General features: G+C 40.9%; 1 protein-coding gene across 2 annotated transcripts; it reads right to left on the bottom strand.

The window, feature by feature from the left end:
• Window positions 1–1,427: 1,427 nt before the first annotated feature.
• On the bottom strand, window positions 1,428–24,254 carry TRIM38 (tripartite motif containing 38). Of its 2 annotated transcripts, none has more exons than XM_017849185.1 (8): window positions 24,077–24,254; window positions 23,650–23,883; window positions 19,733–20,173; window positions 17,415–17,510; window positions 14,743–14,973; window positions 13,781–13,803; window positions 13,572–13,684; window positions 1,428–3,401 (listed from the first exon to the last, which is right to left on the bottom strand). In XM_017849185.1, exons 3-8 carry the CDS (start codon window positions 20,141–20,143, stop codon window positions 2,878–2,880), a joined length of 1,398 nt encoding a protein of 465 aa, XP_017704674.1. In that variant the 5' UTR covers window positions 20,144–20,173; window positions 23,650–23,883; window positions 24,077–24,254; the 3' UTR covers window positions 1,428–2,877. The 2 variants fall into 2 exon arrangements, with proteins under 2 accessions (XP_017704674.1, XP_017704675.1); XM_017849186.1 differs by having other exon boundaries at window positions 24,015–24,095.
• Between the last annotated feature and the right edge of the window lie 429 nt (window positions 24,255–24,683).

Genomic DNA, 24,683 nt, shown 5'->3' with positions numbered 1-24,683 from the left:
CTTTTTTTTTTTTTGAGAAAAGGTCTTGCTCTGTCACTTAGGCTGGAATTCAGTGGCATGACCATGACTCACTGCACCCTTGCCCTCCTAGGCTCAAGCAATCCTCGTGTCTCAGCCTCCTGAGTAGCTGAGACTAAGGCACATGCTACCATGCCCAGCTAATTTATTTTCTTTTAGAGATGGGGGCCTTGCCCAGGCTAGTCTCAAACTCCTAGCCTCAAGTGATCCTCCCATCTCAGCCTCCCAAAGTGACAGGATTACAGGTGTGAGCCACCATGCCAGGCCGCTCTGTAAGTGTCTGAATTTCATTTTGTATTTATTAGTCTGTTTATATTTTCTTTCCCTTCTTGGGTCAGTTAGGCCATTTGTTTCTTTTTAAAAAGTATTTTAATCAAAAGTTGTCATTTATTTGCATCTAATTCTTCAAATTACTCTCAAAATTACTCCAGTATATATTCTTTTGTTCCTATTTTTTTCTGTATTCTTTATTAGAATAGCTAATGATTTATCTAGCAGGACTTATATTCTTTCCATAGCTTTCCTGCACCCCAATTAATGTCCAATTTGTCCAATTTTATCTTTTTTCTGGCCTTCTTTATGGTTCCCACAGGTTTATTTTTTAAAACATTTACTTAATTAAATGTTTATTTTGTTATCATCCTTTCTTATTCAGCAATCTAAGTGCTTAGTGATACAGAATTTCCTCTGAGCAGCATATGCTAGGCTTTGACAATGTTAGGGAGGCCTCCCCTTTTTGGGGAAGACCACACTTAGATAACACAGGACTGTGGGACGCCAAGAGGTAGAGAAGAGCTTATGAATATCCAGATTACATCTTCACTGATCCTGCACAAAGGTGGGGTTCCTTGGTTACCCACTGGGTCCTATTCCCCAAGTCTGGGTCAGCATACTCAGACTACAGGGATATAGAACAAGTAAGACTGGGGGATAATCCTTCTGTTGGGGAGAAAAATATTTTTTTTCTATTCATCTTAGGTTCTCCATCTGTGGCCCTATAAAGTAGTCTAACAAAAGACAGATTGACAAGACAGAAACAAAGAGAAGTTTATTAACATGTGCATTGCACAAACACGGGGGAGTACTGAGATGAATACTTAAAGGAGGATTTAGAACTTGGGCCTATATAGCATTTTAACAAAACAATACATTTTTTAAGTGACAAGGAAGAGGAAAAGGACTTTGAGTTACTAGCGCAATAAATTGTGGGAAGGCAACTTCTTCTTTCCTTTTTTTTTTTTAAATAAGACTTCTCTGGTACTATGTCCAGGCTGATAAGAGTCTAAAGTCTCTGGTGACTAACCTTTGTTCTTCCTGGAGTAGGAGGATGCCTTCACAATTTCATATCCTGCTTTTAGGCAAATAGGGAGAGTGCAGAGGGGTTTGTTTGTTTGTTTGTTTTTAATCTATTTTTTTCTCAATTGTCTTCAGCTCAAAATACTTATGCCAAAGATGGCATATTCTGCTACCCTTCACTTGTGAGTTACAACCCAGCCTCTATCATCATCATTAGAACTTCTGACCCTGGGGAACATGGGCAATAGTCTGAACTCTTTTATGTCTTCCCTTAGGCAGAGATGGAGGCCCAGCCATGCCTCTGACATCTAGACACAACTGTTGCTTCATTTCTCCTATTCTCAGAGGTGATGTCATAGGACCTCAACAGATATCAATAAACATTAATTTTTTTTTTCCTTGAGGCACAGCACGATCTTGGCTTACTGCAACTGCTGCCTCCCAGGCTCAAGCAATTCTCCTCCGTCAGCCTCCCAAGTAGCTGGGATTACGGGCGACTGCCACCATGCCTGGCTAATTTTTGTATTTTTAGTGAAGACGGGGGTTTCACCATGTTGGCCAGGCTGGTCTTGAACTCCTGACCTCAAGTGATCCCCGTGCCTCAGCCTCCTGTAGTGCTGGGATTACAGGCGTGAGCCACCATGCCTGGCCATCAATTTTTATATCAACTCTAAATTATAACATTTAGCAATTTTGTGACTTTTTATGGTCATCATTAATGTTGTTTATGTTTTAGTTGTAGTCCTGTCATTACCCACTCAGGTATGGTAATATGGTCTTTTTCAAAATGAAGTTAAGGTCTATTTGATCTTCTCTGAATCATAATAAGAACTACGAACAGTCATTTCAGCAATAACTATTTACTGAGATTTTAAAATATTTCAAGGTAGCTGGTCCTAGCAGACTGGAAAATACCAACTTCTCTTCCAGAACTGAATCCCCCTTCCAAGTGCAGTTTTACTCATAATTCCCTTTTCATTTGAAGCATCTCATTATAAGCCATTCTTAACCCTTCTCTCACACTTTGCTTGGCTATTTCTCAGGTAGAACTCGGTAAGTCTGGTAGCCTCCAGGACTGCTGCTTAGATTATTAAACAACACGTCAGTGGTTGGAAGAGTCAGCGTTATTTTGATTTTCCTGTTTTGTTTTGTTTGGTTTTAAATGCAGTTGGCGGATAATTGCAGCTTTTTTTCATTCCCCACATGAGTTCAAATGGCAGCAAACAAATTAGGAGAACGCAGACCTTCTGACCTGTGGGTACCACTACTCATCACCTGAACCCTTGGAAATCAAAGCCCTGACCCATTAAAGACGGATGGAGACAGCAATGTATGATCATCGCTATTATCTTGCTTTGCCCCAGTCCAGGTTAACCATCTGTGGTATTTTTAGTTTCTAAGTCCATATATTCAACATAAATCAATTAAATATCCACTAAAATCCCAGCATTATTCTAAGTACTAAGGAATTGACAGCGAAGAAAACAGACCAAACGTTTGCCCTTATGGGATTTATATTATTTTCTCTGTGCTGGTTAAACCAAGGAGCTTCTGCTCTTTTCCTTAGTCATCTGGGAGAGGCAGAAACAAAGGAGAATATTGATAAACCTGGAAATAGGGCCGGAGAGTATCAGAGAAGGAAGCCTTTGGGAAGGTAAAGATGTGGCAGCCAGTAGTGCCATTGTAAAAGGATACAACTCCTGCCTCATAGTCCAGAAAAACTCCCACAAGCAGGGGCTGCTCATGCAGATAAAGGAAAGTTGGGGGAGAAGTAAGTGCTACATAGCCTTTCTTTCTGCACAGCCTGAGGGTCCAGAATCCAGACTGAGGCTCTTGCTTCATGCCAGGGCCCCTCTGCACATTTTCCATACAAACTCCTAAATCCCACCCAGTTCCTTCGCCAACATCCACTTCAAAGTAGCGTCTCCCTGAGGTGAAGCCTTCAGAACCCAAGACACAGGGAAAGGCAGTAAATCTCCTGGAAGATATGTCCTGATTCTCCTGGGTGTATCCACGAGTCACTTGTCTCCGATCCTCAGAGAGAATTAGTTCATGATGAGCTGTATCTGGATCCAGAGTCACATTAACTGCAAAACAAAACAAAACAAAACAAACAAACAAAATACTTTTGTTGGTGTGAAGAACACAAGTTATTTTAGTTTATTATTTTTTTGAGACGGAGTGTTGCTCTGTCACCCAAGCTGGAGTACACTGGTACTATCTCAACTCACTGTAACCTCCACCTCCCAGATTCAGGCGATACTCCTGCCTCAGCCATCTGAGTAGCTGGGACTACAGGTGTGCACCACCACAACTGGAAAATTTTTTTAAATTTTCTGTAGAAATGGGGTTTCGCCATGTTGACCAGGCTGGTCTCAAACTCCTGACCTCAAGTGATCCACCCACCTCAGTCTCCCAAAGTGCTGGGATTACACAGGTGTGAGCCACCATGCCCAGCCACAAGTTATTTTCAATAAAACCAGCCTGTGTTCAAACCCAAGTATTGTTTCTTATAAACTGTGTGAGCTTAGGCAAAACGTTTAACTCTCTGAGCCTCAGTTTGTTAACTATAAAGTGGAAATTACCATAGTTGTTGCAGAGAATGGTGGGTAGATTGAACAAGCTTATGTTTGCTTAATGCTTGGTAAAATTTCTGGTACATGGTAAGCACCTAATAAGTGGTAGTTGTTGGGGTGATTGGACCCGACACCAGGCCGTGGGGGCTACAAAGTCTGGCAAGGTCAAAGGAATGAGAAAAGACAAGTTAAGAGTGCATACAGTGGGTCCAGGGGGCCAACGCTTGATTGGAGGCTGTGAAGACCCCGAGCTCTGAGAGTCCACACTATTTATTGGTGATCAAACAAAGAAGCAGGTGGTGAGGATGTGAGGGTAAACAAGTGAGGGCGTGAGGACATGGGGGTAGAAAGGTAGTGGTGCATTAAGCGTAGCTGTGATGGTTTAGCATTTTCTTTGACACGTATAGAATATGCTCTGCCACTTGAGATAATAGAGGACATGTTTATGAATAAGAAGCAAGGAACCAACAAGTCTGTGTACATTCCAGAGACTATGAGGGGCTTTATGCCCTGAGCCCTGGGTTCCATCCAAGCCACAAGCGGTTTTAGGCCCTGGGCTTACATTTGTAGTGCGGCAGGGCAGCCTTCCACCCTTTGGCACAGAGCTTGGTGTTCCAAAGGCCACGAGGGGTTCTGGACCCTGGATCCCAGACATCTTCCAAGACTCTTTTACATTATGACAGAGAAGCCAGTCCTGTCTCAGCTCTTCTAGCAACATGTAGTAATAATGATATCATCGACATCATCTTCATCTTAGTTATTCAGGGATGCCAAGGTACAGAACTAACCAGTTAATATGCTTACCATCCTGTCCAAAGTTCTTCTCCCATGCAGGACTTCCAGGAATCATGAAACAGTTGAGCAGAAAGATACCTTTTCCTTTCTCTACTGAATAACCACCAACATTGGGAATCAGAGAAGGAAAATAACTCAGCTGTCTTAGCTTGTTATTGGAAGACCCAGGTCTCATGACACATGCCTAGTCCCATGACTTTTAATTGTAAGCTCTTCTCTTTCCCCTCAGATAATGTTCCATAAGCATTAGTATGAGATAATAATACACCGAGGACCAATATACATGAAAAATATCAGACTAGAATCAAACAAGACAGAAAAAAACTCTGATAACCTAAAGTGAGATACTGGACAGTATGCAGTTTTAGAAATAAAAAAATGGTAATAGGATGTTCTAACAAGAGAGTTAAGAAACCACTGTGCTACTGAGTTAAATGTTGATCAGTTGGTCTGTGACAATTAAGGAATTCAAGTATTCAGAAACATCTCCTGTGCTGGATGCTCTGTTTGTTCTTCCAAATCATTCCCTCACTTTTCCCTGTCGTGCTCTGTGCCAGGGAAGGCTGACGTGGACACATTAACCAGGCTTTCTGCCCTCTGGCTTCTGCTTGGTTCAGCCAATGGGAAGCACCAGAGGAGACCATAGGGCACAAAGCAGTAGCCTTGGGAGTATTCAGTACCCCAGTCCCATGCCACTGGCTATGATTTGGAGGGTCTGCATTCCTCTGCCTCTGGGCACACTCTTGTATAGTTACAGCTCCCTACACCTGCCACTTGAGGCCCAGAGGAGGTGATGGCTCTCTAACTGTTCCTAGCTCTGGGCACTTCCTGTTCCTTGTGGATTTCCCAACTCCTCACCTTTGTAAATACCCTCTTTTTCAAACTCTATTCAGTCAGCTCTTATCAGCCTGACTCACAGAAGTTTGGGGTGTCAATTCATATTACCTGAATGACCCAGGAAAACCCATGTTGAGAAATTAAAATGTTTACAGGGTGGTAATACCACTTAAGAGAAAAAGTATCAATTGGATTTTCAAAATTCCACCTATTGGTGTGACACATAAACAAAAACATATAGAAAGATTGGAATTTAAAAGATAGGTAATATAGTCATACACTGTTGTAGTTATGTAAGTATATCAAAAGATATTAAGTCAGAGCATTATTAAGAATGGAAGGAGGGCCAGGTGTGGTGGCTCATGCCTGTAATCCCAGCACTTTGGGAGGCCAAGGCAGGAGAATCACTTGAAGCCAGGGGTTCAAGACCAGCTTGCCCAACATGGTGAAACTCTGGCTCTACTAAAAATACAACAATTAGCTGTGCACTGTGGCACATGCCTGTAATCCCAGTTACTTGGAAGGCTGAAGCACAAGAATCACCTGAACCGGGGAGGCAGAGGTTGCAGTGAGCTGAGATTTCGCCACTACACTACAACCTGGGTGACAGAGCGAGATTCTGTCTAAAAAAAAAAAAGGAAAGAATGAAAGGAGTCACCTAAAAAAGATAACACAATTCTAAACGTGAATGCACTAGTAATATAGTACATTCATGCTTAAAATTGTGTTAATATACAAAGCAAAAACTGTAGAATTATAGGAGAAATTGACAAATCTACAATCATCACCGGATATTTTAACATTCTTCTTTCCATAATTGATAGATCAGGCAGATCAAAAGTAAGGGAAGATATGGAAGGTCTGAACAATCTAAGAAGCCCAATCTCATAGTCAATACATAAAGCTCAGTAATTGTTTAATAATAGTAAGCAGAGAATATGCAGTTTTCTCAGGTATAGATGGAACATGTGCTAACTGAGTACATAATAGTCAGAAAACAGTCTGAACAAATTTCAATAAATCTGTATTACACAGATCATTTTCTCTAGCCTCAATATAAGATTATAAACCAATAATAAAAGACAACTAAAAGATTCTAAATATTAGGAAATGTAAACTACTAATAAATCATTACAAGACATATAGAATGGAACAATAATAAAATGTTATTTATAAAAATATACAATGGAGCTAAAGCAGAATTTTAAGGAAAATTTGTAGGCTTTAAATGCTTATCTTAGAAAAATTAATAAACTGAACATTAATGAGCTAAGCATCTAATTTAAATGTTCAAAAGAACATAGAAAACCCAAATATAATTTTTTAAAAAGAAAAAATAGATACTAAACAATGTAACAGTGAAGTTAAAACCAGAATGCAATAAAGAGGAAAAAAAACCCCCAAAAAGTAGCATCTTTAAAAAATAAATAAATAAAATAGACATACCTCTAATGAGATTTATCAAAGTAAGAAGGCACAAATGGAATGAATGCAGAAAATTTTAAAACACTACAGAACTTTATAATAAATCTTACGCTACTAATAAAATTGAAAGCATTGACAAAATTAATACTTCCTAGAAAAAAATATTTCTGAGTAAAACTCATTCAAAAAACAAAGAAAACATGGGCAGACCTAACATTAAAGAAATGAAATCATTACTTTAAATTTTACTGACAGATAATAAAACATGCATCTTTATCAAGCAAAAATGGATTTTGTCAGTTTTATAGGAAATTTAGAAGTCAAGGCATGAGTAATGACAATCTCATACCAAATCTTCCAAAGAATAAAAAATTATGGCACCAGCTTGTAGACAGATATAGAACTCCTGCACAAAATAATATAAATAACAAATCAAATTTTATATATGCATCTATAAATATATGTATATGTATTATATATGTTAACATACACATATCTGTATAGCATATTTTCTACATATTATATATGTATACTATATGTATTTTACAATATATAAATGAAAACCGAATGTTTAATATATTCATTTACATTGTCATATATGACATATATAATATGTTACATCAAAAACATGTACAATAATCAGTGGCTTATGCCTGTAATCCCAGCATATTGGGAGGCTGAGGCGGGTGAATCACTTGAGTCCAAGAGTTTGAGACCAGCCTAGTCAATATGGCCAAACTCCATCTCTACAAAAAATATGAAAAATTATCCTGGCATTGTGGTGCACACCTATAGTCCCAGCTACTCAGGAGGCTGAGGTGGGAGGATCACTTGAGCCCAGGAGGTGGAGGTTGCAGTGAGTCAAGATTGCACCACTACACTCCATCCTGGGTGGCAAAGGGAGACCCTGTCTCAAAAAAAAATTAAAAATTAGCCGGGTTTTGTGGCCTGTGCCTGTAGTCCCAGCAACTGGGGAGGCTGAGGTGGGAAGATCACTTTAGCCCAGGTGGTCGAGCCATGATCGCACCACTGTACCACTTGGCTTGGGCAACACAGTGACAGCCTGTCTTGAAAAAAAAAAAAAGAAAAAAAATATATATATATAAACACACACACATACACACAGTAATCTATATATACATTATATGTACGAATCAATGCTTGACTTTTTATATATAATATATATTACATATTATTAGATATATAGTATTCCTTCCCTATAGAAAGATAGATAGATACAGATATAGACATAGTATCCTCTCTCTATCCATATTAGAGAGAGGATACTATATATATATATATCTATAGTATATAGAGACTTGCTGTCTCAAAAAAATTTAAAAATCAGCCAGATATGGTGGCCCATGCCTGTAGTCCCAGCTACTGGGGAGGCTGAAATGAGAGGATCGCCATTGATCCTCTCATTGGTTGAGCCATAATCGCACTGCTGCACCACTCAGGCTGGGAGATGGAGCGAGAGCTGAGGTGGGAGGATATAGATATAGACATACAAATAAATATATATAGAGAGAATACTATGTGTGTGTGTATATATATATTATGAAGACACTGGTGGGATGATTTCATTACCAATTGGACCAAAAATCCAGGTGTGGAGTCAACATGTGATGTTGTTGTTGACTAAGCTGGCAGAGCACTGGTCATAGTTACGGGAAAAGAAGGTCTCCAATGAAGCATACTTAACAAAATATATGAACTTGCTTTCCATGTAGAGAGTTCTGGTGTGTATGTAGCCTCCTCTCACTAACCTAGCAATTGTCTTCATCATCATTATAATGCTATCAGAGCATAAATGACAGCTAAAATTTTGTCTTTTCTTCTTCTTCCTCTTCCTCCCCTCCCCACCTCCTTCTTTTCCTCCTTCTCCATTTCCTTTTTTTTTTTTTTTTTTTGAGATGGAGTCTCACTCTGTCACTCAAGCTGGAGTGCAGTGGCACAATCTCAGCTCACTGAAACCTCTGTCTTCTAGGTTCAAGCAATTCTGCCTAAGCTTCCTGAGTAGCTGGGACTACAGGTACACACCACCATGCCTGGCTAATTTTTGTGTTTTTAGTAGAGATGGGGTTTTACTATGTTGACCAGGCTGGTCTCGAACCCCTGCCCTCAAGTGATCCTCCCGCCTCGGCCTCCCAATGTGCTGGGATTACAGGCGTGAGCCACTGTACCTGGCCTCCTCCTTTAAGAGACAGGGTCTAGCTCTGTTGCCCAGGCTGGGTACAGTGGTGTGACCATAGCTTACCGCAGCCTTGAACTCCTGGGCTCAGGAGATCCTCCTGCCCTAGTCTCCCCAGCAGATGGAACTACAGGCATAGCACATGGGGCTAATAAAATTAATTAGGTGATAAAATTCACTGCCCACTGATGACTAAGCTCTTTGGAAACAGAAGACACAGACTTTGGAGGAAAATGTGTCTACTTAATTTTGAAACCCTATTTATCATAAAACAGGATGAAAGTGCAAAATGCCATCCACATGCCAGAAGACATCAGCCATAGTAAGTTCCCAGCCGGGCGCGGTGGCTCAAGCCTGTAATCCCAGCACTTTGGGAGGCCGAGACGGGCGGATCACGAGGTCAGGAGATCGAGACCATCCTGGCTAACACGGTGAAACCCCGTCTCTACTAAAAAAAAATGCAAAAAATTAGCCGGGCGAGGTGGCAGGCGCCTGTAGTCCCGGCTACTCGGGAGGCTGAGGCAGGAGAATGGCGTGAACCCGGCTGAGATCCGGCCACTGCACTCCAGCCTGGAGGACAGAGCGAGACTCCGTCTCAAAAAAAAATAAAAAAAATTAAAAAAAATAAGTTCCCATAAATCAATAAGGAAAATAATCCCAATAAAAATTATTAAACCACAGTAAATCATGGGTAAATCACAGAAGCCTGAAGTGCTAATGGACATACAAAAATAATCTCAATCTCACTACTGAAATCAGAAAAGCACAAATTAAGTTCACAATTAGGTACCATTTTAAATCCGTAAGACTATCAAAATCAGAAATTATATAAGTAAAGACTCAGGGAGTTTTGGAGGAGTGAGAGCTCTTATATTGCTGGTGGGGTAGAATTGGAACAATTTCAAGATCTGTAATATCTGGTAAAATTATGATGTGCATCCCTCATACCAGCATGTCATTCCAAGGTATCTCCCTGGAGGAAACATTCACAGGACACAAAGAAGCATGGATAAGAATGTTCACAGTAGTATTGTTAGCAACAGCAACAACAACAAAAAAACCCGACTCTACACACAACCTCAATGCCCAGTCCATAAGGCAGTGGATTAAATACACTTCAGGCTGGAGATGGTGGTTTGTGCCTGTAATCCCAACACTTTGGGAGGCCGAGGCGAGAGGATTGCTTGAGCCTGGGAGTTCAAGACCAGCCTGAACAAAATAAAGAGATATTGTTTCTACAAAAAGAAAAAAAAAAATTTAAAATTAGCCAGATGTGGTGGTGCTTGCCTGTGGTCCCTGCTTGTGGTCCTAGCTACTGGGGAAGCTGACGTGGGAGGATTGCTTAAGCCCAGGAATTTAAGGCCGCAGGGAGCCATGATGGGGCCATTGCACTCCAGCCTGGGTGACAGAGTAAGACCCTGTCTAAAAGAGATAAGTAAATAACACTTTGTATTTTCTGCCACATTGCAGAATGGTAAGAGAGTGGTTTCTAGACTCTAGACTCTTTCTACGCCTACCGTCTAGTTATGAGATCCTACAACACTCACTTAACCTCTCTCTGTCATGTTTCCTTATCTATAAAGCAAAAATGCCCCATATAGGGAGGACTATGATATAATAAAACAAGATCCAAGAAAACTAAAGCTTTTCTAATCTGTCACAGACTAAAAAGTGTTCAGTATATGTGAGTCATTATTCCTGGTGCTGGTAGGAGTTATGTTACAACTTTGAGTCAAGTAATATGGTACCATATATTAAGATTAACAATAACTTCAGCAATTCCAGTTTGGGGTATGCTCCCAAAAGAAATGAAAGCACCAGGATAAAAGGGTGCGTGGACTAGAAAGTTATTGTAGCAACGTTGTAATAACTAAGTTCTAGAAACAGCCTGAAGCTCCATCAGTAGGGATATGGTTACATATATTTATTATATACTTATGGAATATTAGACATAAAAAAGTAACGAGTAACATAGAAGAGACAGTGTATATGTATTACATGTTTGTACAAACTTAGGGAAAGATATAGGTTACCCTACCTAGAGAAGTCAGATTGGAGAGGGGTGGGAGAAACCTTGAACTTTCTGTTTATATTCTTTATATTGTTTGACTGATTAAAATTTATTTGTTGCATCTGCTTGAAGGCAATGTAAAATAAAATAAACATACATTTAAAAATAAAAATAAAATTTATTCATATTACTTTTGTAATAAGAGAAATTTTAGGCCAGGTGCAGTGGCTCACACTTGTAATCCTAGCACTTTGGGAGGCCGAAGCGGGCAGATCACGTGAGGTCAGGAGTTCGAGACCAGCCTGGCCAACATTGTGAAACCTCATCTCTACTAAAAATACAAAAATCAGCCAGGGGTGGTGGTACGTACCTGTAATCCCAGCTACCCCGGAGGCTAAGGCACTGGAACCCAGGAGGTGGAGGCTGCAGTGAGCTGAGATTGTGCCACTGCAAGCCAGCCTGGGCAACAGAGCGAGACTCCATCTCAAAAAAAATTTTAAAAAAAGAAAAATTTTAATAAACAGTGTTTAAGAGAGGAGAAATATTTAGTTAAAGATAAGCCCATTTAAGAAATAGTTTCACTTGACCCGGAAGGTGGAGCTTGCAGTGAGCCGAGATCATGCTTCTGCACTCCAGTCTGAGCGACAGAGCGAGACTCTGTCTCAAAAAAACAAAAAAAGAGTTTCACTTGAACCATATTATGATTCCTTCTGTAAAAGATGAGAGTAGGCAAATGAACTCAGTGAAATCCCAGCAAAACTTATACAAAGTCTTGTTTTTCCTTCCTGTCATCTGTATAGGATGAAATACAGAGTGCTTTTGGGTTTTGTTGTTGTTTGTTGTTGTGTATTTGAGGGGAACACAGGTCTATAATTCCTTATCTGAAATCCCTGGAACAAAATGGGCTTTGCAATTCAAATTAGTTCAGAAGTTATAGAGGCAAAAAAAAAAAAAAATGCATATACTCTAAAGTTCAACCCCATCAGGGCCTAAGGCAGAGCCGTGTAATCAAATTCATCAATATATCTGCAGCAAAACATTTATTCAAATTAAGTGGGATAAATAAAGACTTTTAAATAGTCTCATCTCAGTGCAGTTCAGGGTTGGCCACTGTGGAAGACAGACTCAAGGGTGGCCTTCTATGATTCCTCCTCTTAGTGTTCACACCCTCATAAAATTCCTTGCCTTTGAGTGTGAGAAGGGCTTATGAATTGCTTTTGACCAATAGGACACGGCAAAGATGATGGAATATAATTTCTAAGATTACATTTCATTATGTAAGACTCCATCTTGCTATCAGATTTTCTCTAAAGAGTCTGTCTCCTGAGCTCTCTCTGAAGAAATAACTGGCCATGTTAGAAGCCCATGTGCAAAGAGCTGAGGGGTGGCCTGTAGAAGCTGAGGGCAACCTCCAGCCAACAGCCAGAAATAACCAGGGCCCAAAGTCCTGCAACCATCAGGAAAGAAATTCTGCCTGCTACCTCAGTGAGCTTGGAAGTGGATTCTTCCTTAACCTAGCCTCCGGGTAAGAACACAGCCTGACCAACATCTTAATTGCAGCCTTGTCAGACCCTAAGTGGTGGGCCCAACTAAGCTGTGCCCAGATTCCTGAACCACAAAAATTGAGATAATATATGGGTGTTGTATTAAGGTTCTAAATTATTGTAATTTGTTTGTACTAATAGATAACTAATATAACCACCAAATCATTTCAGGTTAGGCCAGATTTTTGCAGCCAAATGAATCACGATAAAACTTTCTATTTTCAGGGATATTTTGATTTTGTACTTATGGATACAAATTTGTGAAAGTATGGTCAGTACTGATTTAAAAAAATCAAGGGAGCAGGAAACTCAGTAAATGGTTCTAACATTTCGGAATCTGTAAATTGGTTGTAACATTTATCATCTGTGTTATCTAAGTCAAGTTCCTAAAATATGTGAATGATAGGCTGTCATACTCACCTACCTTTCTTGCATTGCTCTAAGAGTTGACTGATCTATTAATAAGAAACACTATGATAAGATCTAATACCAGGATGTGGTATTATGATCATGTGTCAGTTACGGTGCTAAGCACTTCGTACATGTTGATGCATTTAATTTTGATGACAACTCAATGAAGTGGGAGCTGTTAATATTTTCATTTTTCAGAGGGGAAAACCAAGTCACTTGGAGTAATATGGGGAATAAGTGAAAGAAGAAGAATTTGAAAGGTTTGCGCAGATAATCAGAATGCAATGCTCACTCACATCTAAGCAGTGAATCATACATACTAACTAGAGAAGGTATGAAAGCGCTACTGAAATTAACCAAACAACATCTCTGGCTGTGAGCCTGCTGAGGGACAGGTGGTAAACTTGGTTACTGCATAAGGCCCCTTCCATCCACAGTATTTAGGAATTCTTTAGTGCACATACCTCGATGACTGCTTAACATTTTCTTCACATCAAAGTAAAGCTCGGAAACATTGCACATAGTATGAAGTTCCAAGGAGACGGCCTCTGATGTTTCCAGCTTCACAGCCCAACTCCTAGAACAACCAGACATCAGAGATTTCTTCAGAGGTGCATTCCATCCAGTTCTATACACACACACCCCTCCCCTCCTGCATTCATACAGGACTTACCTGCTCAAAGTGTCATTCACATTCTATAAAGAAACAAAAAGAAAAGATGAGCATGGGAACATCGGTATTTCATGGGGCTTGTCATGCAGGGCTATTCTTCTTTGCTTTTCCCAAATAAGTAAAGAGAGTTACCCCGGTCTTAGATATTGATGGATACCCAAATAGAGTAATTCCCACAAGTCTTAGCTGTTGATGGATACCCAGATGGAATAATTCCTACCAGCTTCTGGGAGATTCAGCATGGCAGGATGTTTATCAACATTTGCATCTCTTCTCATCCTTGCTGAAGCATGAGGGCCAGGAGCTTTGTCCATGCTCCCTCTGTCAAGACTAGCTTTTGGTGATCGGATTTCCTTCACAGTGAGCCCAGATTAGAGAACACATATCATAAAGGTCCTTAGCGGTGAATCCATGCACAGCCCTGAGACTGGGCCACTAAGATGGTGGTAACAGGTATCACACAGTGGTAAAGCAATCATGCTATACACTCAACCTTACCGTATAGTCAGCAATCCTGTTAGTTAGAACCAGAATTAATGGCTCCAGATGTTTATCTTCATACAGATAGAGCTGTAGATTGTACCATAACAGCTCTGGAGCAAGGGTTCTACAAGCAAGTCGGAACAGGTTATCACTCATTTTGGCTGCCCCACTTTATCACCCATCAGTCACCTAGCAGAGTATTTCAGGAGAGAGTTGACAGCCAGGTTCTGTGCACATGGGCCAAGGAGACAAACAGTGGTGAATGTTATCCCATGGTTCCATTTGGCCAAACTACGTTCCCTCAGAAGTTTATTTTTCTAATTGACATAAAGGTACCCCATAGATTAGTGAAGGCCAGCCTGATGGCACTGATGTATATCTAAAAGAAACATTACTCTATCTTCCCATGCTTCATTATCATTCTCCTTTAATAGCACAATAACATACCTTTTTTCCCTACTCCAAATAAACAGCCTCACCTGCAGCAATTTCTGGGCTGAGCCCTGACATTTTTCCTCCAGTTCCTGAATATGGCTCTTGAGTTCATTGCTCTTCAGCCCCAGGCCAACCTCATAGTCCCTCAGTCTACTCAGAGTCTGTTGTTCTTCTTTCTCCAGTCTCCATAGATAAGACTTCTCTTCCTCATATAGGAAACACTGGAGATTCTTAAAGTCAGACTGGATTTTTTGTCTCTGAATCTGTACCATCTCCTGGAGTCAAGAAAGTATGGTCAAAAGGTGGAAATAAACCAAATGTCCATCTACGGATGAATGGATAAACAAGAATGAAAGTCTGACACACGCTACTACATGATAAGCCTTGAAGACGTTCAAGCAAAATAAGCCAGAAACAAAAGGGCAAATATTGTAAGACTTTGCTTATACAAGGTATGTAGAATAGTTAAGTTCATAAAGACAGGAAGTAAAATAGTGGTTACAAGGTGTTGGCAAGATGGGAAAACGGAGTTACTGTTTAATGGGTAGTGAGCTTCAGTTTAGAAGATGAAAGATGAAACTGAGCTGCAGTTTGGAAATGGGAATGGTGATGGTTGCACAACAATGTAACAATGTAAAAGCACTTAATTCTACTGAACTATATACTTAAAAGTGGTTAAATGCTTAAGTGTTATATATATTTTCACACACACATACACAATCAGCCACTGGGACATTATTTTCTCATGAGTCACTGAAGCTGGAAGAATGTCCCCAGTTTCCTGCTGCAGAGTCATGTGTGGGAGGCAGGCACTCAGACGTGGAAGAGGTTGTCTCAGATTCCTTATAGTCACCCAATTAATTTCCTTATTCCTCAGCCAAGACACAGGAGAAAGCTGGGTTAGGAGTGCTAGATAACTTAATTATGAAACTAGGGCTAAGTTCAAACACTTTATCAGTTACAAGGATAAAAATAAATTTTTACTTATGATTTAAGAAGTTAGATTTCTGAGTCTGAGTGATTTTCTTGAAGTAAAAGCTTATAATGAACATTACCAAGACTGGATTTTAAGACAGCCAGGCTGGTAAGAGGGTCCATAATTCTTGGCAGGGGGAGCTCTGAGTTTGGCAGGTATTTATTATGGTTAACTGAGAAATATTTTTCTACTACCCTAGCGTCATCTTAAGCATTGCTATGTGTAAGACTGACAGAAATCAAGTGAAAGTCTCATCTGAGGAGATGTAAAGTTGCAATTTCCATTAATGCTATCTAAATTAATGCAGTGGGAGTGTGTATTCAGGGCAACTTGAATCTATGTTCTCAGACTGCAGTCTTCAAACATGGCCCAAATAAACTCTCCACTTATCTTAAAAAAATAAAAATTAAAAAATAAAAATAAATTCACACAGTGTTTCGATGACTACAATGTAGAAGAAGGGTCTTTGACTTAGGATGAGGTGGAATTTTTGTGTAGGAGACAGGTACAGCTTTAACTCTTGTATAGATGGGTTTTCATATATGTTAGTTACAATCAAGGTCTTCCCCATTGCCCAAGATCCTAGAAATGAGGGAAGTAAGAGTGTACTCAGGAGCTCAAGAGCAACTCCACAAACAAAGATCAGGGTAGAGGTTAGAAAGGACCCCTGAAAGAGGGAAAATCGGTGATCAGCTTTGTGGGATTTTACTGCAAGCTAGTGAATTATATAAATATAAAGGTTGGTGCAAAAGTAATTGTGGTTTTTGCCTTTACTTTAATGGCAAAAACCGCAATTACTTTTGCATGAACCTAAATATTTCCATGAAAGAATGTGGCTCTGATAATGTGGAGGTTGGTCAGCCATGGAAATAGTCTGAGAGACCCTGCAGTTTGTAGTTGCAAGTGTGTAGGTTGTTGCATTACTTATGATGTACTTATAAATCAAGTATAGGCCAGGTGCAATGGCTCACATCTGTAATCCCAGCACTTTGGGGGGCTGAGGTGGGTGCACGAGGTCAGGAGATCGAGACTATCCTGGCCAACATGGTGAAACCCTGTCTCTACTAAAATACAAAAAATTAGCCAGGCATGGTAGCGCATGCCTGTAATCCCAGCTACTCAGGAGGCTGAGGCAGGGGAGTTGCTTAAGCCCAGGAGGTGGAGGTTGCAGTGAGCTGAGATTGCAGCACTGCACTCCAGCAAGACTCCATCTCAAAAAATAATAATAATTAAAAAAGAAATAAATAAAGTATATTTCCTTCATCAGCCTCATGAGCTTGAGTAGTATGAATTTCAATCTGGAGTGATCCTGTTTTTTAAGTGTCCACAAAGGTTGGTTTCTGTACCTGTAAAGTTGCGAGCCAGATGCTCCGCTGTGGTAGAAGTGCCAGGGTAATGAGTTGAGGCCTGCAAACCAGGTTTATTTTGAGGTATTTAAAGTTTGAGACCCAGTTAATGCTTTTTCTAGGTAAATAGGCATACCAATTCTGCTTCTTCTGACTGAAGTATCAGGAATCCCAGCCAACTACAGTTTAAAGATGGGAGGAGTTGGTGCTAAATTCTCATGGATGTAAACCTGGAGCCAGGGGCATAAATACAAATAATGGTTTTTTCCTTGGGTTTCATTTTTTTGATCTGGTTTAGTGAGAATAAATCATCATTGTGATTTTCCTCAATCATCCCCTATGCCTAAGCTCTAGAATGGAAAATAGCTTGAGATCAATGAAGTCAGATTCTTACTTTCCATTTAGTTATTCGTATTGCTGTGGACAGCCTCTGCTCCGTACATCTGTCTTCAAGTTGCCTCAATTTTGTCACAGCTTTCTGGAGCTTTTCCTGAAGGAAAAATTTGATAAGTGAAGCCTATTCAATGTGACTCTTCATTAGGGACCTAGGGGGAATCCCAGTTTTCTAAGATATATTTGAATAATAGTGAATATTTATTGAGTCCTCCTTGTTTTTTGCTAGAGAGCATGCTAAAGGCTATATGTGCAGGAACATACTGATCCCCTTGGCAACCCTGAATAGTTGGTAGGATTTTAAACATCATTTCTATGCTGTAGAAAATGAGACTAAGAAAGGGGTAAAATAACTTGCCCAAAGGGCTATGGCTACCAGCTGGGGGAGCATTGCACCCTCATCTGCTGACCCAGAGCCTGAGATACACCCTCCACTAGAGTCTTGCCAGGAAAAAGTTATATATAGAACAAGGTAATCATCATCTAAAAGATTTTGTAAAATAACATGCTGAACCAAGCAAAACCGATACCAGTGTTTGGCACACATGAAATTTTGTGTCTTATGAGTCATGAAAAATCAGGATGCCAAGTGATTTGAAGCTGACCCAAATTGCTAATTGTAATCAATGCTAAAAGAATTGTCTCCTGTCCTCTCTAAACCCAACAAGTATACTCATTAATTCTCGAGCATTCTCAGGAAAGGGCTCTATGTAACTGTTTTAGCAAAAGATGACATTGTCCTTGCTGTATGCCAAGTGCTATTCTATGCATTCTATATTTTAATGTCCTCAAAGCTTATAACCACCTCCTGTGTGTGTGTTTTAGGGAGAGAGGACACTGCTATTATCCCCATTTACAGATGGGGAAACCAGGGTGTCAAGACATTAAATAACGTGCCCAAAATTGCCCATCTAGTAAGTGACCAAACTCAATTGCAACATAAGCAGCCTCCTTTCCTTACTACTTGGTGGAAAAGTAATTCAAATTGGAATATCATCATTGTAGTTATTAGCTGTTCCATGGAGTTTAAGGAAGAGCTGCCATGAGCTGAGTGGGGGTCAGGATTGACATGTCCTTAGAAGGACTTAGAGCCTTCATACAAACCACCTCTGCCTCATGGAGGACAGAATAAGGAGACTGACACAGGGGGCAACATTTTTTTCAAATCTAGGCAGGACAGAAAAGGAAAAGGGACATCAGGACTAGGCCCATTCCTCCATGCTGCCAACAGCAAAGTCCCTCCTTCCTTAATATGCTTTCTGGCAAGAAGCCTGGATGGTACACAAAACCTCTCCCTCTGCTTCACCTTCCACAACCAAGCATTTCCAAATCTTTTACTCTTCTTCCTGAATCTTGCTTAAAATCTGCCCTCTCCTCCCTTTCTTATATGGATAGTTTGAATTTTACTCCTTGATATTCCTTTTATTATAGACATGCCAGAGTAGCTGGGCACAGTGGTTCATGCCTCTAATCCCAGCATTTTGGGAGGCTGAGATGGGAGGGAGACCAGGGGTTTGAGGCCACTATAAGCAAGAAAGCCAGACCATGTCTGTACAAAAAATAAAAAAATTATCCGGGTATAGTGGTGCATTCCTGTAATCCTAGCTATTTGGGAGGCTGAGGTGGGAGGATTGCTTGAGCCCCAGGAGGTTGAGGCTGCAGTGAGCCGAGACTGCACCATTGCACTCCAACCTGGGACACAGAGCAAGACCCTATCTCAGAAAAAAAAAAGTATAGGTACCAGAGTGATATTTTCAATGTCACTGACCCTTCATTCCCCAAATGAAAATCCCCCACTAGGTGTTCAATTTTTATGTGTCCTTCAGGAGTTACTTCTGAGATGAACCACTCCCTGCCCTAAATGTCCCTCCCCACCACCAAAACCAGGGACCTCCAGGCAGACATTTTTGATAGTTTATCTTCTTTACTAGACTGTAGATACCTAAAATGTAATGGGTCTTTCTTCCCTGTTTTCAGGCCCTACTGCATGGTTTTACATATTGTGGTTTTTCAAATGATATTCATGGTGTGAAGCAAGAAAAAATGCGGGTGTTTGGTTGGAGAACAACCTGTTCTAAAGCAAGGAGAAATTCATCATAACACAAATGGATAGAGATGAGTCCAACCATCCCATTGAAGGTCAGAATGGACAGTCTAGATAATTTAGCAAGAAATCATCATAAACTATTTTTCAGAAGAATGACATGATGAAAGCTGTATTTCCAAGCCATAATGTTAGGTTTCAGGCTAAATCATCTCAGCTCCTGGGAGCAGGATAAGATTTGGTACTTACCAAGGCCCCCTGACCCACACACTCACCTTGTAGCCCTGGCATACATCTTCAACAAGAGCTGTGGTGTGCCCTTTGTGCTGCGGTGCCCGCTCACAGCGCCAGCAGATGAGCTGCCCCTCGTCTTCGCAGAACAGGTGGAGCTGCTCTCCGTGTTCCTCACATGACATCTCTTGATCCATCTCTTTGAGGGCTTCAATGAGGCTTCCCAGCTGCTTGTTCGGTCGGACGCTATCCATGTGAAATGGAGCCCGACACTGGGGACAGCAGAATGTCTCCTGCCTCAGTCGCTTTTGGCTTGGGTTTTTAAAGAAGTCCGTTATGCACAAGTGGCAGTAGCTGTGTCCACAGTTGATGCTTACTGGATTCGTCATCAGGCTCAGGCAGATGGAGCAGGTGGCTTCCTCCATCATCTTCTTGGTGCTGGTGGTTGAGGCCATAGCTTTTATTGAAAAGCTCCAATATGGGCTCTAGAGATGGAGATGAAGCAGCCAGAATTTTTACCATGAGGAAAAACACCTCACCTGCACCTCTATGTGATGAGCTGGCTGCTACTGACTTCCATAGGTCTTGAAGGTTTTCCTTCCAACCCCTATTATCTCATTTTGTATTGAAGATAAGAGGACTTAAAAGGAAGAAGCTGAGGCTGAGTTTGTTTGGGCCACATTTGAGAACAGCAACCCAGATGCAGAGTTTCAAGTTATCCTCGTTAGCAAGCAGTTGCAAGTGGTTATTTAAAGGGGAAAAAAAGCAGTTTTAAAGCCGTTTTAAAATTGTTTACCAAGAATTTACATTAAAATAGCATAAGCTTTTGATTGGCTGTACATTGTTCTTTTTATTACAAATCTCAGGAACGTGTAGGTAATAGATGAGGCAGCCAGTCAGGAAAAAAATGCTTTTAAACATGCGGTCTTAACTGAAGATCCATACTCCTGTCTCACTGGTCCTGATAAATTCTGCATACCTTACATAGCTCAGACTGCTAAACTATTTTTCTTTTCTCAGTCTTCTAATTTTTTTTTTTTTTTCTAATGAGACAGAGTCTCACTCTGTCACTCAGACTAGAGTGCAGTGGTGCGATCTCGGCTCACTGCAACCTCCGCCTCCCGGGTTGAAGTGATTCTCCTGCCTCAGCCTCCTGAGCAGCTGGGCCTATAGTGGTGCGCCACTACGCCCAGCTAATTTTTGTATTTTTTAGTAGAGACGGGGTTTCACTATGTTGGTTGGCCAGGATGGTCTCGATCTCTTGACCTCGTGATCCACCTGCCTCAGCCTCCCAAAGTGCCAGGATTACAGGAATGAGCCACTGCACCCGGGCTCTTTTTCTTTTCTTATGAGACAAGTTCTCACTCTCTTGCTCAAGCTGTAGTGGAGTGCAGTGGCATGACCACCGCTCACTGCAGCCTCAACCTCCTGGGTTCAAGCAATCCTCCTGCCTCACCCTGGCAGAGTGGCTGGGACTACAGGCATGTGCCACCATGTCCAGCTAAAGTCTTCTCTCCAGAAAGAAGAAATGCATTAGAATTTAGAGGACGCATAAACATCTAGCTGTGTAGCTAATACAGTAGCCACTATCATGAATGGGAATTTAAATTTAACTTAATAAAAATTAAAATGAAAACATTTAGTTTTTCTGTTCCACTTGCCACATTTCGATTGCTTAATAGTTGCATGTGACTAGTGGCCACATAACAGCCTCAATATACAACATTCCGTTATCACAGAAAGTTACCTTGGACCAAGTGCTGGGAGAAACAACGCAGGCTTCCTCACAAAAGCTGTAAAAGAGAGAACTCAGGGAGTGTGAAACTCTTTCCTATTCTAGTCAACTTCAAGAATAATTGGTACCAGGCCGGCATGGTGGCTCACGCCTGTAATCCCAGCACTTTGGGAAGCCAAGGCAGGCGGATCACCTGAGATCAGGAGTTTGAGACCAGCCTGACCAACATGGCAAAACCTCATCTCTACTAAAAATACAAAAAGTTAGCGGGGCATGGTGGTGCACACCTGTAATCCCAGTTGCTCAGGAGGCTGAGGAAGGAGAATCACTTGAGCTCTGGAGTGGGAGGTTGCAGTGAGCCCAGATTACACCACTGCACTCCAGCCTGGGTGAAAGGGCGAGAATCTGTCTTAAAAAAAAAAAAAAGAATAATTGGTACCAGAATTACTCTTTGTAATTGGTAGTAACACTCATGCAATTGGGTGATCTGTGACAGAGTCCACTGAAGGAGTACGAGGAGCTTCACCCCAATATATGACTCCCTGGTGTAATGAGTATTTTGAATTAAAGGCCCTTAGACATCAGCAGTTGCTGGAAGAGACTTTTCCCCTATCTACATAAAGACCTGTCAGACTAGACAAAAAGAACAATTGTTTTTCCTTCCAACCCCTATTATCACATTTTGCACTGAAGAAAAGAGGACTAAGAATGTAACCAGACCTAATCAGACACTTTCACAAAATAATGTCTGTCTCTCAGGCTCATTCATTTTCCAAAGAGAACCATTTACGAGTTAAACTCTGTTCCTCCATTCATTCATCCTCCTGAATATTCATTTATTATCCCTAGTAATCATTTACTGCCCCTCAACAGAATTACCTATATTCTCCTGATATCACCCTTCCCCTCTGAAATAAGGCTATATAAGTATTTGTATTTATAGATATATAAATATTTAAGGCTATATACTTATATAAGGCTATATAAGTATTTGTATTTATCCATATATAATGTATACATATATAAATATGTATAAATATAATAAATATTCCTATACCACCACTCATATAAACATATCTACTTCTATACATCATTTTTATACTCAACTCCTATATAATTACTACATATATTAACAAAACATTTTTATATTATAATACATACAATTACATAATATATAAATCGCACTATTTATACATATTTATAAATATATACATAGTATGTCTACTCACATAAGTATTTGATAAATAATTTATAATACATAAGTATTTATAATACATAAGTATTTATAAATAAGACTATATAAGTATCTACCCCATTGGAAGAGGGGGTAATCACTCTGTGATTCTAGCCCATGTACATGTTAATAAATTTGTATGCCTTTTCTCCAATTAGCCTGCCTTTTGTGAGCTGATTTTTCAGTGAACTTTCAGAAGGCAAAGAGGAAGTGTTCCCTTGGCTTCTACACCATCATGACGATCAAATTTGACTCCACCTCAATCCCCCCATCCCCACAAGGAACAACAACCAACACTGGTTAATAAGGTCGGTTGTTTTTTGGTTTTTGCTTTTTTTGCTTTTAGGAGCAGAGGTATAATAGGCAAAAGAAAGAGAAAGGAGAATAGTGAATATTTCTCTCTCCTGCAGAGAGAGAGGGGTGCCTAAGTGGGACTTCCCTGGTTAATAAGGTCTTTCTAGAGACCCAACCAGGAGGGTAATGGAAGCAATCGAGGCAACCAGAACAACCAGAAGAACTAGTTTATCCTTTTTGTGCCCTCTCCCTAAACTGAGGGAATGAGAATTGGAAAGAAGGCTGCAGAGCAGAGGGTTTGGTCCTAAGGAGCAGTTATTTCTATGGGATCAGAGCTCCTGTAGAACTGGGAAGTTTACTACTAATATCTCTTCTCCAGGACAGGACCTATCTCAAGAGACATGTTCAGAGTGATTGCAACATAAAGAGTTTGCAGACCCAAGGAGGTAGGGAAGGCAGAAAGAAGATGGAGGAGGCCAGGGATAGGCAACAGAGGGGTGGCCAGGAGCAAAAAAGCCTGCCTCTTCTGAGAACCTAGCTGGGCTCTCCCTGTATCCCCATCTCTCCCCTGCCAGCCCCACACCCCTACTCCTGAGAGCTGCTCTAGGACAGGGCAGAGTCAGGAGGAAGTTTGAAGAGTAACTCTTCTTTTAAATGACAGTGCCTAGAATAAAAAACAGTAATTTAATTACAGTTACCGTGTAGGCTGATTTCCTGTCACAAGCAGATCAGTCTCTTGAAGCCACACAGAATTTCTTCTGATGATGTCTGGTCCTTGGCGGGCTACTTCCTCCAGTGATACACCAGGCCCCTCTCTGCTAGGGTCACCGCGCTCCTGGGGAGAAGGGGCTCCCCTGCTTCCAAGGCTCCAGGGTTCCTGTCCTGGGCCCCACTCACCTAAGTTCTGAATCTTCTGAGATTTGGTGTAAAGTCTGGTGAAACAAAGAGCAGGAAAGAAGCGAGAGCTGTAAAACAAAGAAAGTCCTGACCATTTTCAGAGTTGGAGTGGCCCTGCTGTCAGGAAATACATTCCTCACCCCACCTGCCACCAGGACACACTCACATATCCACTGAGAAAACCTTAGCCTGGACCTTTTCCATAACCTTCACTGCTCAGACACTTACATATTCGCTGCTGGTCCCCTCTGTAGCTGCCACTTCCTGGGTCAGGAAGTTAACTCAGACTGGATTAAATTGAGAAGTGAAACTACTGTGGGAGGCGGGGCTAATAAGATTTAGGAGAAAACTAGGGACGTTGCTCATATCATTTGCACTCAACCTCTCTGGTAAAGGAGGAGAAACGTAGGGGAAAAAAATCCTTCTTTTACAGCAATAAAAAGAAGGAACCAATTAATAACCCAGTAAACTATCATGTGACCCCAACACAGAGTATCTAAAAACAGGAAGCCTGCGGAGGATCAGTCACAGACTCTGATTTGAGATCTTTCTACTTTTGCCACCAACTCCCTTGGGAGTCCTTAAGCCTTCCTAGCTGATGTTACTTTTTTGCTATTTCTGGGTTGCTTGTGGTTCTATAACTGCTCTGAAGGGTGTGGTGGAAAAAGGGGTGGTAACAGCAGTAGGACTCACTGGCATCACAAAATTCATCTGAGTCAGCTTTCTATTCTTCTCTGTCCCGTTCTGTGTCTTGTTTTTCTCCTTGCTGTCCTTCTGCAGGACTCAGATCTTCTTCAATAGCCGTGGTCAGCCAGGACAGAAAATGGGAGTCACT

This window comes from Rhinopithecus bieti, unplaced genomic scaffold (genome assembly GCF_001698545.2).
Source record: "Rhinopithecus bieti isolate Rb0 unplaced genomic scaffold, ASM169854v2 scaffold_32760, whole genome shotgun sequence".
NCBI lineage: Eukaryota > Metazoa > Chordata > Mammalia > Primates > Cercopithecidae > Rhinopithecus > Rhinopithecus bieti.
This window is presented reverse-complemented; position numbering and strand designations above follow the sequence as displayed.